The sequence below is a fragment of the Megalops cyprinoides genome, chromosome 2 (genome assembly GCF_013368585.1).
Source record: "Megalops cyprinoides isolate fMegCyp1 chromosome 2, fMegCyp1.pri, whole genome shotgun sequence".
Taxonomy (NCBI): Eukaryota; Metazoa; Chordata; class Actinopteri; order Elopiformes; family Megalopidae; genus Megalops; species Megalops cyprinoides.
The window spans coordinates 27,942,501-27,957,500 of NC_050584.1; the positions used below are offsets into that span (position 1 = coordinate 27,942,501).

The 15,000-nt window shown below is 42.1% G+C and overlaps 1 protein-coding gene across 1 annotated transcript; it reads right to left on the bottom strand.

Moving 5' to 3' along the window:
• Positions 1-9,632: 9,632 nt before the first annotated feature.
• On the bottom strand, positions 9,633-13,246 carry LOC118770704 (tripartite motif-containing protein 16-like). The gene is made up of 7 exons (XM_036518475.1): positions 12,656-13,246; positions 11,614-11,709; positions 11,151-11,384; positions 10,841-11,000; positions 10,618-10,689; positions 9,740-10,315; positions 9,633-9,640 (listed from the first exon to the last, which is right to left on the bottom strand). The coding sequence occupies exons 1-7, from the start codon at positions 13,244-13,246 to the stop codon at positions 9,633-9,635; spliced, it is 1,737 nt and encodes a 578-aa protein (XP_036374368.1).
• Positions 13,247-15,000: the final 1,754 nt, after the last annotated feature.

Sequence of the window (15,000 nt, forward strand, 5' to 3'; positions counted from 1 at the left end):
CTCGTTACCAATCAGCCCCCGCATCTGTCGATACCCTGCCTGCTGGAAGAACCTCGAAATTAATTCAGCCCGGTGAGTGCCGCCGATCCTCATGGCATCTTCCCCAATTGAATGACAATGCCCTCTGACCTCAAGAAACCAGAGCTGCGACCCCAGGCCAACCTGAAGGAAATAATCCGATCAGAACAGACATTTTGTTAGCAGTTCCATCTGTAGGGGCATGGTGAACCATGAGAGAACCTATGAAGACCTGACAGAGGAAGGGAACAGAGGAGTTGTGTTGTGCTAATCTTCAGAAAGTTGCCCTGTCCTGGGATTCTTAACACCCCAGGAAGACTGGCTGGTCGTTAAGGCGTTAGCTACTGGTGATACTCATAATAAACAAATTAACAGATAAACTGCTCCTTTCTGCAGTAGCGTGCATCTGTGACAGGCTAATAATTTTGCCATCACCAGATCTGGAAAATGCTTTTTTTTTTTGCTGCGGGTCTATACATTTGTTAGGCAGTGCTTACATACAGGGCAGCATTGTAGCATAGTGGTAAGGAGCAGGGCTTGTAAAGGGAAGGTTGTTGGTTCAATGCCCCTCTGAGACACTGCTGTCGTACCCCTGGGCAAAGTTCTTAACCCAGAATGGCCTCAGTAAATATCCAGCCGTATAAATGGATAACAGTTGTAAGCTTTGTAAGTCAATGTGGATAAGAGCATCTGCTAAATGACTGTAATGTAATATATATTTCTTCTGTGTGGGGTGAAGCCTCTTCCCTTTTTTTGAGAGTGCCAAATATAAAGACAGCAGACCCTCACTATTTGTGGATTTGTGGTTTAGTGGGTTTTGCAATGTTGACTGTTCTCCTCAGACAGCACCACCTTGCACCTGCCGTCTGTCCCTGTCCCTGGTACAGGTCATTCCCCCACTTGTGGGGGGATCCCTAAAACATACCCTCTCTCGAATGACCGGGGTTTTTTTTTTTGTTTTTCCCAGGTTCAGCTCTATAGAGGTTTGTCTTTTGACAAAAAAAGACTCAAGCCTTGGTTTTCACACACCTACAGACTCGATGGTACACAGGACTGAAGCTCCCTGCACACATCCCATCCTGTCTCTTGTCCCAGATTTAGGCTCATTCTAACCCTAACCCTAACACCTTAGCCCCTCCTCTGATGTCTCATCCTTGGCATACGTTGCAATTGCTTCTCACTGCAAATTAGCCCTTATCGCGCCTTCCAGCAAGAGAGGAGGAGGAGGATGTGTTCGGTTGACTCCAGTCAAAGGGCAGATTTTAACAAGCCAAAAAATGAACTTCTGGAAAGTTAAACTCCCTACAATCAGAGTGCAGAGCAGAGCAACATTTGATGTTGCTCTGTTTTTTTTTTAATCAGAACACAGAGCAGTCTGGCTGAGCCCCTGAGAGAACATAGATGATACTGTAAATAAATTTTCCCCCTTTAGTACTTCTGTACCCATAGTTTAGCATTTTGTACCCCCATTTTATCAACCATACCCATGGTTTAGTTTTGTTTTTTTCTTCAGTCTTTAACATTGCTTTAGAATGTTATTCACTCAACCTATCATTATTTTTCCCAATGGTTCAGTGATTTGTACTCTCGGTTTACCAATTCAAGCCCATCATTCTGTTGAATGCAGTGTTATCGTGATGTTTGGTGGGAATCAAAATTTATTTTTGAAATAGGCTTGAATACAAAGACAATGTTCATGTTTTAAGTGAGAAACGTACAGTAACACTAAATATGAAATCTACTGCAAATTCTTAAGAAATACAGTCTATAACTTTATGTCTGTGATAAACGACGTCTGTGCTTTATTGTTGTTGTAAAAGAATGGACAGTTGTCAAGATATCCGGACAGAAGTTGCCCATAAATGCTTATATAGGATCAGTTTTGCCATTTAGTTACTACAATAGTGAAGATTAGAATTGTGAATGTGGAATCCAATCCTAGATCAGTACTTACGAGTAACTGTTGACCCAACCATGCTGACAACACTGTTAGTAGCCTACATATACAGTATATATACATGTGTATACATATATGTGTATACATATATAGCTGAGAGGCTGACAGGCTTTGATGTGTGAGGATCATGATTGGCCAGTCAGTCAATCAATCACACTGCAGCCTGTAGGGATTTCCTTGGCCCTGGTCAGTTTCAAGATGAAACATGCTGGAATAGATTTGAAATAAATAAATAAATAAATAAGAAAAACCTAATTTGAATTAGCTTTGGTAGGTTTTTTTAGAAAACGTAATCTTGGAACTTGGAAGTTTCTCAGGAAATGACTTCTTCTTTGGTTCAGCATCCAAAACTCGGTTTCCAGTAACACATGGTATATTTGATTCAGAAATATAACAGAGAGATGTGGGACTGTTCATGTTAAATACTGGTGAAGTATGAGGGGGCAGGAAGGGGATCAGAAGTGTTCAATGGCTTTTGTTATGATGCAGAAATCTATTCATGTACTACATTGTCTCTACTGTTTGGTTGAAGAACTGCAGTCTGCCCTTTGTGGTTGAAGGGAAATCAGGCTGGTAGTTTTCAGAGTGTTTTTTTTTTTTTTTTTTGCTTGTTCTCTCATGTGGGGGTCTCCTCTCATCTGTGGCCTCTGTATCAAAGTACATTCATTGAAGAAGTGAGGTAAGAGCAATCTCAGCTCAGTGTCATCTGGTTTTCTTTATGCTGCAATGCCATCTATGGGTGAAAGCTAGTATAGAACATCAGTCAGGACGGCACAGAGGGCGAAAGAAGCACCATGTTAAAGAAAGAGGGAGTGAGAGAGAGATGGAAATGGGAAAAGAGACTTCGAACAAAAGGAATGAGCCTCCTGCCGAGATTCAGACAACAGACTCCCTGGACGCCTTCAAGAAATATATATATATATATATATATATATATATATATATATATATATATATATATATATATATATATCCTATTGATTGCTATTTTCACAAAAAAGGCAATCTACACTAGCTTAGCACTTAACTTTGTATCTTACTGATCTCTTGTAATACTTCACGATAACTACACTTAGCATAGTGATGCACTCATTTGGAAGTCGTTCTGGGTAACAGCGTCTGCTAAATGAAGTAATGCAAAGTAATGTAATGTAATGTTTGTGTGAGTGTGTGTGTGTGTGTGTGTGTGTGTGTATGTGTGTGTGTGTGTACACGTGTTAACTACTTGGCAGGGCTGGGTACTTTAGTGATGTTTATGGAGGTGGCTGGCATTATGTCTGCCCCATGGTCACTGTTTCTCACACAGGGGGGCGAAGGGGCCCCTCCATACCCCGCCTGATTTAAACATAAATTTAACGCTCTGTAAATGCACACATATGACACCCTACCTCTTCCTCTGATACAAAAAACAACCCTTTTTATCCTGGGCAATATATCTCTTTCTCACTTTTCCCTCGCTTTTCACTTTGACTAATAGACCCAGCCGAGAGCGCGCGGTTCGATGGAGTGTCCTACTGTGGGCACCAATACATCACACGCAAGAATTTCTCCACAAAGCAATCCCTATAGCATTTATTCCACTGGCCCCTATATGTCCAATGGCAGTTAAGATACCTGTGAAAATGAGAACCTCAGACCACCTGTCTTCATTGTAGCACACCAATGACTACTTTTCACATGCCTGACACATTCACATACGTGTGTGTAAGTTGTACTAAGTTGTACTAAGTCTGTGTGTCACTGGATCTGAGCCGATTTCAGTTCACAGAGGACAGTTTACCTCTTTCACTTTTTAAAATGGGGGCAGTATAGCATAGTGGTAAAAAGGAGGGCTTATAACTGAGACATGGCTGTTTCAGTTCCTCACTGGGGCACTGCTGCTGTACCCTTGGGAAAAACATCCAGTAAACATCCAGCTATAGCAATGGATAACATGTTAAAATTGTAACCTATGTAAGTCGCTCTGGATAAGAGCGTCTGCTAAATGACAGTCATGTAATGTAATGGAAACCCACCCTTGCAGACCTCACCATATTGTGTTTTCTTTGTTGGTTTAACAGGATCTAATACATAAGAGGCTGGCAAACGTTCCGAGGAAGAACATTCCAATAGCATTGATCCTCTTTCAAATAGCAATGTTAGCTAGCCATCCAGCTAGTTCGTGTGAACATCCACATCCACTCACTCACAGAATCCCACTAATTTGCACTTAAAAAAATGCCACAGGCATCTGCTAGTGCTTGCCTGTAAGAGTTGTTCCACTGCATCTTAAATGACAAGGGAAAATATGAGTTTTTATGTGCGTTAATCCATGCCAGAACATGTTGCATGCAATAAAGAATTTTATTTTAAGCTTAATTAAGATATCAGGCTTCCATAGTTTGTTATGTGTGTAATGTACAATTTGTGAAATATTCTAACATTGCAGCACAGATAATTAACAAATGTGCTCCTGTGATTTATCCAGCTGCAATGTCCCAATACCTCCTCAAGGGGGTGAACCCGAGATTTGAAATTTGAACTCCAGAGTTTTAGCATATTTTGAATCAGACGCTCATGAAGGAAGACCTCAGATACTCTGCCCCACACCCCTCTTGCATGACCCCAACTAGATAACTGCTCCAAAATGGGGGATGCAAGCCTCTGTTAGAGACCTAGCTGCTACATATTCATACCACAGTGCGTGACTCCGACCACAGCAGGCTGGATTCTCCCTTCGCATTATGTGTGTGCCTGGGAAGCCGTATATCTGGCCATAAAATCGAGTATCTGTGGCCTCCACCTCCTCCCCTGTCTCTGCGGGTCGCTGGTAGTAAAACGGCTACGATCGTGCCAACAGTAACCAGGGGACAGTGAGGGGAACTGTCCAGAATTAGACTCGTCCTCCCACAGCTTGGCATGTGAGGGTAGAGTCGTTTTTATCGTGCCGCCACGCACTTCACGAAACAGGAACGGATGAAGCCTCACGGCAGTTACAGGAGGGAGACAGCGTTTTACACCAGGCATTGGGCGATTCTCTATCATGTGTCTAAAGACGCTGTACACTGATACAAATTTCCAAAAGAGCACACATTTCCTCTGTGTGGAGTGTATGAGCATCCACAGAGCCTAACTCAAGGCTCTGAAAATGCTCCTAGATTTTACAGTATAGCATCGAAACTAAAGTGTGCTGCTCTGAGGTGATCAAATGTAATAACCGTTTGAGACTGAACACACACAGACTGTGAAGGAGAACCTTCACCTTTCCCCCAAAGGTGTTTAAATTGTCACGTTAAATGTGTCAGGATTGTTGTCTTTCCGCTTCCAGCTGTGTAAATAACTAGGCTCATTGATCCATTCCACTCTATACAGGTTAATTTAATTCTAAAGTGATAATTGTATTTGTCTATGTAAATCAGCTTTGGGTAATGAGCCACACCTGCCTATTAAAGACAGGTGTGTGGCTGAAGAGCAGGGAGGCTTATTTTGTTTTTGTTGACTGTTTGCTCTTCTGTTCTGCTCTTCTTTTTTGCAAAGTGTTGGCCAGCTTCTTCAAACACACACCCACACAGCCACCCTACGTAATCAAAGGGTGCATCATGTTTTGTCATTCAGTGATTCAAGTTTCATTCTCTCCTAAGTGGCTGTTTATTTTAATTGTTATTCTTATAATAGGAAGAAACAGATTCCTGCATATGAGCTGTTCACAGCAGGCTTTGTGACAATGACATGCATGCCAATCTGTTATTTTGCAAAGTATTGCATAATACTGTATTACACAGATTGCGTTTCAGGAAGGCCACGATACCAGCATGGGCACTCAGTCTTGGTACTCAAGGGCAATGGTGTCTGCAGGGCTACATTGCCCTGGTCCTGAAGGGCCACAGTGTCTCCAAGGCTACTCTACCCTGGTCCTGGAGGGCAGCAGAAAACATGTCTTTTGGTTCACTCTACTTCTTTGCTGTAGATGAAATTTTTCATAACACACTTGAACTTGTGGACTTGCCCTCCACTTGCACCCCACTACCAGCTTACCAAACATTTGTTTATTATCCTATGATCCACCACTTGCAGGGGTCTTGAGGGTTTGAGTGCCCTGACCTGAGTTGCCTCACTGATAGACAGGGGGTTCTACACTGTCGGTGTCTGATGCTTGTGAAAACAGGGTGGAAGTCCTGCATCCCAGCGCACGGAACACCAAGCAATAAAATGTGTGTAGCCATGGAGACAAAGAAATAAAGTGGCCAATGAACTCAGAATGATAAGGATCCTATCAGGACAGAGCAGAACACACAGGTAACACACCCAGTAGCTTAATAAGAACGGCATTAGCCTCTGCAGCTGGGAGTTGTGGGTTTGAGTCCCACCTGGGTCAAGCCATTGTAGTGCATTGGCGTGATGTTCTAACATGCTCACGTGAGAAGTCAGTATGTCTCCTGGGCATTCTGATTTGTTTGAGGAATATATTCTTAACTTCTTTGTTTAGTTGCTTACTCAGAGTCGATCTGTTGGTGCCCGGTGGTTGTGAGAAGGCCAGAATGTTTTGTTTCTGTTTTTTTTTTCTCAAACTGCAGACACGCTGGCCTCTCCATAGGAGCCTGTTGAAACACCATATCTCCAGGTTACTGTGTGCTCCAGGCTGAACTTCCCATGGAGGGACCAGAAAGTCCTGAGCTGATGGTGTGGCCTCAGAGCAGCACTGTGAGCCATAGAATGAACAGAGGGAGGTGAAGAGTGTCAGTAAAGATGGGGATGGGTGTTAGTATGAATACAGTCTGAGTAACATGCTACCTGTTGCATGGATGTGCAGATACAGTGGAGTCTCCACAGCTCTGCATTGGGCATCACTCTTCCTGCCCTAATGGTAACACTATATCCTATATAAAGACAGCATATAACATACATGTCCTATATAATGACAGCATATAACATACTGTTCTGTATACAGGTAGTGCATTGAGTATCAGAACATGCTGATATAGCACAATACACAGTACAATCTTCAGATATTATACAGCATATCATGCTATACAGACACACTGCACTGTATTCCACAGTACACAGATACAGCACTGCATTCTGTACTCTATGATACATACCCAGGGGTGGCCAACCTGACCCAAAGAAGGAGTAAGAATATACCACCATTATTGTTAAAATGCCATATTAAGCAAAATTATTTTCAAAAGTGTAACAGTTGATTCATCTTCTATATTCCATTTCTTTATTCATACAAAGATATATTTTACCTCTCCTAGCTTTATGCTTTTATGAAATGCAGCAGTAACCTGATCACTGCCTGTGCAAGAGCACTCTTATTATCTCACAGGACTCACCGGTAAGATTTTAAAGCTAGTTTTCACTCTCTGTTCTCTTTGTCATACACTGCCCCCATGTGGCTATGTAGTGAAATTGATACTCATGAATGATAATTGGTGAATAACCATAGTATTCAGATTCTTCAGATTCTGTCCATAGACTGAAAGAGAAGTTCTGACATCAGAACATCATCCATTTGGTTGTACCGATTCATCATGATTGCATTTTTAGGTGTAGTAAGGGGTTAATGTACTATAACTCAACTCAGCCTCTCTGTGAGGCTCTTGACTGCACTTGATGGTACTACCTGCTCACACCCAAGACTGACATTCACAGTCAACTGATTCAGAATTGGTTGTCTGTTTCACCCTGCATCACAAACTAGTGCACGGTCATCACGGTCAAGAAATATGCACTTTCAACCATAGTTTCTCCTAGCTGACAATGCCTTTCCCTCAGACTTCTACACCAGCATTACCTTAGTCACTATTCCTGTTCCATCACGGGAGCTCCTGCCAAACATGCCCCCCCCCCCCTTTGTATACTCAGGGAGGTTATTGATTAAACCCTCAGACAAGACATGTACAAACAGTAAATTTTGATGTTAACCTCACATGGGTGAATTCATCCTGATGCAAACTTACGTTTCATAAAAGCTTGTTGGATACAGCAGTGGAGGGCAATGCGGCTGAGACTGTATCGTGGTCTCTGTGCTCATCCGTCAGGCACTCATTACAGACGCACTGCTGGTCGGTGCGACAGTAAACCTCCAGGGGTTAGCTATGATCTGAACAGATTTTCTCAGTCTTCTCCTGTGGGTGCTCAGAGATATCAACTAGCTTGTGTCCCTTCTCTGGATGGAGTTCATCATGAAATTTGAGGTGGGCTTCACAGTAAAGGGCCAGACACTCCAGACAGGACATGATGGCTTTGCGCTTTCTCTCGGTGACAGACATCACACGCCCCATCTCCAGGTCCAGCATAACAGTGAGCAGCTTGGCATCCTGTCTTCTTCAGTTTCTCCACCATAGCAGACAGTATGATGTTTCTGCCCAGAACAGGTCTTGGGGTGAAGGTCTCTCTGCACTGGGGGCAGCTGTAGACACCAATATGATCATCTCGATCCCAGCAGCCCTTAATGCAGTTCATGCAGTAACTGTGTCCACAGGGAATAGCTACCGGATCCTTCAATAAACCCAGACAGATCAAACAGCTGAACTGGTCCTGATGCAGTAGATCTCCAGCTTGAGCCATTTTGCTGCTCACACTAACAAATACTTAGAGGCAAAGAGAGAGGAGAGTGATGGGCTTGTGTCCTCTGTAAATGAGTGTGTAGTAGCTAATGAGCACAGAAGTCTGGAATAACACTATTTACATGTTAGAGTTAAGTTTTATTTTCCTGAAAGTGCATTGGAATATAATGAACCCCAGCTCTGGTTGTTTACCACACACTTTTAAAAACTAATTTTACAAGGTCTGTGTTTATAAGTCCATATGTTCGAAGCTCCAGGGTGGCTTAACCTGTATAAGCGCCTGCCGGCGCAAGGCTAGGCACAATGGCCTGGGTTCGATCCCAGCTATGACCTCAGCTGCCGATGACTGGGAGTCTATTGTGGTGGAACAAATCAGCATCGCCCCACTGAGGGAAACAGGCGTATGAAGTGTCCTCCTAAAAGTCACGTCTGCACAGGCTTAGCATGGCAGCTGCAGAGTGCAAAGAAGCAGTAGCTGACATCATGTGTTTTGGGGGAGAGCATGTTTGTCTGCACCCTCCCGCATTGACAGCAGGGGATGCCGCAATAGGGGCAGCCTCTAAGGACAAAATTGGGCATTCCAAACAGGGAGAGTAAAGGGAAATAGCACTAGACATTCCAAAAAATAAAAAAGTCAATATATTTTGATTATTAAAATGGATTTAACTATTTTAGATCTGTGAAATAAAGTGCATTTCTCTTATGAATACAAGGTACCCATTGTAATTAGAGCACGATCTTAAAAAATTACACTTAAACCTATCAAAAATGTATTCACAAGAGGAACTGCAGTTGTGTGGACAGTGGAAGTGTGAAAACTTGATGTTGTTAAATATAATAATAATACTGTAAATATAAACTCCAGCTTGATATTTAGTATTGAGAGTTATCTCAGTATTGAGAGTTATAGATAAAGACTTTAAGAATCTTTCATATTGATGGACTGTACTCAGTGCTTGTCAGTGATCCTCCTCAATTGGGCACACTTGGAAGTTGTGTGTAGCTTATCTCTCTCTGTGGGCTGAATAGGGCTGGATATCTGGGGCAGGGAACTAATTTCATGATCCTTTGTTTGATCACACAGAGAACATGGAGGGATAATTCCTCTACCTCTCTGCAGGGGGATAAGGGGGATGGTTAAGCACAGCAAAAGACATTATACCTTTCATTTGTATGCATTTTTTTATTTAAATATTGTATGTATTATATGTACTTTTTTTGTCTCGTACGAATGTGCTGTTCTGTTCAATTTCAGCTGATCTCTCCAATTCACACAGTTTCACAGATGATCCATGAGAATAAATCAAAAATCCAGGATAGAGGGGCTGAGTGAATGTGGTCTGAACTCTGTGGAGGAGGGTCATTGTGTCAGAGACGCTGTAGAAGGACAGAATTCCTGCTCTGTGATCCAGGTACACCCCTATTCTGGAGGAGGTGGGGACAGGGATTTCAGTTTCCTCATTATTGTGCCAGAAGGAGTAGGAGGTGGGAGAGCAGCTCAAACTCCAGGACTTCTCATTACGTCCCAGGAAACAGTCATTACTCCATCCTTTTCTGCTGATGCCTTTATATGAGACTGCTACATCAACCCAAACCCCACTCTTCTCAGCCTCCCAGTAACAGCGTCCAGAGAGACCCTCTATGCACAGCACTTGAGCCAAGTGGTCAAATCTCTCTGGATGATCAGGATATGACTGGATCTCTCCCAGGCCTATCACCACTCTGTTCCCCTCAGACAGACAGAGCTCTCTGTGCGCAGTGCTGGGGTCCATTGTGAGCTGACAGGAATCTGATGGAGGAGAGTAAGGACAGAAGAGATCCACAGAATATAATTATCAACATGCTATGCTTCCATACTCTTCCGGACCTTTTCATATTTTTTTTTTCAGTATGGATGTAACTAAGCATTCCTCATTTTATTCACAATTTTTAATTGTCTATAATTGTTTTAATTTCACATTCTGATTGGGTTGTTGCTCTTTTCTCCTATTCACCAACTGCTTCATTTCCCTATGCATTTAGCTGTGTGTGTATGTGATGAATGTGTGCGTGCTTGTGAGCTAGGGCTCACACTGCAGGAAATAGACTCACATTGTAAGAAATCGTCTCTGGTTCTGGGCTGCATCATGTGGACTTCTGTCACTGCAGTGAGGGGGAGAGACCCTGAGAGAGGATGAAGAGAGGAGGGAAAGAGAGTTGTGAGACGTGAAGAAGAGAACCACTTGCAGACATGTTTGAATATGAAATAAAAAATAGCAATATTACTTGTACTGTGATTTAGCCTTCCTTTATTTTCATAATAAATATTAAAAACCTGATTCAAAAATGCTGATGGATTCCCCCTTGTAGAAGTTCTCCAGTCGCTCTTTCAGTCCACAAACATATTTTCTCAGAGTGTCAAAGGAGACGTGTGGATTAAAAACAGTGCTAGGTGAGTCTTGTGGTCCAGGATCATTACAGAGAGACTGACAGCTCTACAAAGAAGGAGGACACCCAGTGAGCATTTTCAGTTTCAACTCCAACACATACATATATGAGGAGACATCAGGAGCAGCTCCACTGAGGAACTCTGTGTGAGACACCCCCTTCTGTATTGCAGACTGTCAGAAAGCCATTGATGTTACCTGGAGGAAATGGATGTGATCCTCTGTGTGTGAAAGCTGCTCCTGCTCAGCATCTCTCCTCTTCAGCTCAGCAATCTCCTGCTCCAGTTGCTCCAGGAGTCTTTCAGCCTGACTCACTGCAGCCCTCTCCTGATCTCTGATCAGTTCTTTCACCTCAGAGCGCCTTCTCTCAATGTAGCGGATCAGCTCAGTAAAGATCCTCTTGCTGTCCTCCACAGTTTCCTGTGCAAAGCGCTGTTAGGAGAGGAGGGATTTTCTTTTAAACTAGGCCTTTCACACAGTTCTTACTTAGACCCCAGATAGCTTGCTCCCCACAGTGTGGCTCAGTGGGTTTTGCCCCACAGGGCTGGAAAGTGGCCCAACACTGGGCTCCTCACTGACTGATTGGAGGAGAGGCCTGACTAAGCCCTGAAATGGCTCTTCTGGCAGCCAGCTGTTGTCTCCTCCTCTGGTCAGTACCCACCTTGAGTGACTCCACAGCCTGTCTCAGATCCTGCAGCTCCTTCTCTCTCTCCTGGATTCTCTGCTGGAATTTCCTCTGTGTTGCCTCCAGCTGCCTCTGCAGGGGATCGATATGGTTAATCCAACCTCTGTTAGAGTTAGAGTCTGAGAAGACCTATAACCACATTTTGCCTTCTCTGTTTTTACCATCATATTTGTCATTTGAATAGAGTGAAGTGTGAGCTAAAATTTATTTCATAATTATTTAATTTAAATGATTTTATTCTGAAGAGGAGAGTAAAAACACTTGCTTCACTGGCTTCTTGATTGTGGATTCACGACTGGACGAGTCAGCCTTTTCTGGCAAGTCTGGACTGTAGTACACTCATAATTATGTTGTAATACAATGGCAAAAGTATTGTAATAGGATGGTAATTAGTCCCTGAGTTTGGCTAGTCCAGGAATGTCAGGGGTCATTGTGCTGATGTGTGGAGGCTTTCTGTCATAGAGAGCTGGCTTGTGTACAGCTCCTCTTCTTATGGTTTCACCTCTGTGGAATTCAGACTCAAGATTTTGGAATCTCTTCCCTCTTCAGTGTGGATTCATCTAGCAGAACTTAAATTTTAAATAATGAATTCTAACACTTAAAGACAATTAAAGACATGTCTTTTAGAAATAGTTCTACTTGACGTTATCACCGCAGAAAATTGAAATATTTCAAAGTTTCACACTTCCTGTTCCTTAGAGCTTTATCACTTCAGACCAGATATTTTAATTTCAAAATCCACAAACCTTTGTTAAATTAAATAAATTACAAACCTTTATAATTTTCAGCTATAAAGCTCAAAAAAGTTTTAAGAATGCTTGAGTTGCTAATAATCATCATTGTACTTTAAAATATGTCATGGAGCTTTTTTAAACTTATGTGAATTTTATGTCTTTATACTTTACAACATTGAAATGCAATAGCTACATTATTTTAGTGATGAATCAAGCATAAGGCTATCAAGAAACAAAACACAAAATATATCAGTGAGCTGCTGATTAAGTTTTACCTTCCTTACCTGTTTCTCAGTCCATTCAGCTGCAGCTGAGACTGTATCATGGCCTCGGTGTTCATCCATCGTACACAGCAGACAGATACACTGCTGGTCGGTACGACAGTAAACCTCCAGCAGCTTGTCATGATGAAAGCAGATCTTCTCCTGCAGGTGTCTAGAAGCATCAATCAACTTGTGTCTCGTTCCTGGATGGAGGTCATCATGCAGTTTGAGGTGATTTTCACAGTAAGAAGCCAGACACACCAGACAGGACTTGACGGCTTTGCGTTTTCTCCCAGTGCAGACATCACACGCCACGTCTCCAGGTCCAGCATAACAGTGAGCAGGAGGAGCAGCCAGGAGTCCGATCTTCTTCAGTTTCCCCACCATATCAGTTAATATAATGTTTCTGTTCAGAACAGGCCTTGGGGTGAAACTCTCTTTGCACTGAGGGCAGCTGTAGACGCCAGTAGGATCATTCTGATCCCAGCAGCCCTTAATACAGCCTCTGCAGTAACTGTGTCCACAGGGAATAGTCACTGGATCATTCAGTAGCTCCAGACAGATCGCGCAGATGTAGCGGTCTTGATCCAGCAGATCCCCAACTTGAGCCATTTTACTGCACTCTTTGACAGACAGATCAGTTGGTTCCTTTAAACAGTACCTGCTGAATTCTTTGTTGGAATGGAAGACAGGACTGTCTGGTTTTATCTGTATCTACAGGAGGTGGGGTGAATAATTGCAGCCAGCCAGACAGGAGGAAGAACAGAATTTCCCCAGCAGTCACACTGTTCCATGACTGTAAGTGATTGACAGTAATTATGATCAATGTGGAGTGTCCCAGCTACGTTTAAACAGCAAAGGCTGGGTCTGTTTGGTTGTTTGCATGAGTGGTAGCTTTACTGTGGACTTGTTTGCAAAATGTGCCAGAGCTTGCAGGTTCAAATCCCATTTGGAGCTGATCCCCGTCTGTGTTTGGGAATGGATGGTGGATCCGCATGTGGTCTCCCTCTTCTCGACTCTGTACCCCTCTGTTTATAATACCTAAATGATATCTGTTTGTCTCACATGTTCAAAATCAAAATCGAGTGGAATTTTAATTCATTCAGCTTCTCAGCTGATTTTTTTTTAACAATTAAAGTGATCAATGCATAACCATTACATTTGACTGTTTATACTCTTACCTGTTTCAACCAGGTGTTTTTTACTCATAACGCTTTCTGCATTTCTGTCACCCTGCTCAACAGCATTCCATGTTTTAATGTGTTCCTTCCAGTAATCAGGATGTTTGTTAGTCTGACCATATCCTGGAATAAATTCTTTTGGCCAAGTATTACATATCACTTTCATTTTAGTTTAGATTCAGAGACAGAATAATTAACATATATATAATAATTCAATTCAATTAAATATAATCCATACAGCACAAACAGAGAATAAACTCCTCAGAACACATAGCTCATTTCTGTGGTCATTTCAGTGACCTATAAACGCATTGCTGTTGCCGGTTTAGCAGTGTCATGAGGGCTCATGTTATTTCAAAAACCAGTATGATAGAGACAGGAAATGAAAGTGACCAGTCAGTCCAGAATTATAATGGGCCATCAGGACAGAGCAGAATAAGTTAGCAAACAGACAGGCGCAGTGCCCTAATGGATAAGGCATCAGCCTGCAGAGTTGGGAATTATGGGTTTGAGTCCAAGCTGGCTAATCTTAAGTGACCTTAATGCACAGAGATTTACTTTTATATAATGACAATAAATCAGCATTCCACCTGGTGCTATTGCTGTCTTTCATAGCCATCTGTGAGAAAAACCTTATCCTATTATAATCCATATGAGTTCACCCAGAGGTGTAGCACGTGTTCTTATTCTTCAGTATAAACTGTGGATGTGCAGTTTTTTGGACAAAAACAAGTAGCAAATTGTTTTTATTCATAATACCAAGAGCCATGCCAACTCATCAAATAGCACCTATAGTCACCAATAGTATTTAATTTATTTATACTTCTAAATAAATTATTTCTATTATTTTCTGTATGGTGCCATACTTAGCTATCAACAACTAAGAATTTCAGCAACAATATACAGCATATGTTCAGTTTTGAGATGTGTGTGTGCTGCGCATTAGAGAGATGGTTCACTGTTGTAAAATTACAGCATGTGTACAGTGAGCAAACTCTTGTTCATTTATTATTCTCTTTAAAAAAATCAAGAATGCAAAATCAAGTATATAAACAAAACTATTTTCACATATCTCTATCTCTATTAAGCAGAGTGGTGGTTAAAATTCTAAACGGAAAGGTCTGTTAAAAAATTCAATCATAGTGCATTGAATATACTGTATAATCAGAAATGCACACACACACA

Bases quoted from the DNA above. Each gene is read 5' to 3' on its own strand.
- LOC118770704 (XM_036518475.1), bottom strand. From the start codon at position 13,246: ATGGCTCAAGTTGGGGATCTGCTGGATCAAGACCGCTACATCTGCGCG. The intron at 11,385-11,613 runs GTGGGTACTGAC...CTCTCCTAACAG, and splicing joins AGGCTGTGGAGTCACTCAAG to CGCTTTGCACAGGAAACTGT. The intron at 10,690-10,840 runs GTTTTTAATATT...ATCCTCTCTCAG, and splicing joins CATCAGCATTTTTGAATCAG to GGTCTCTCCCCCTCACTGCA.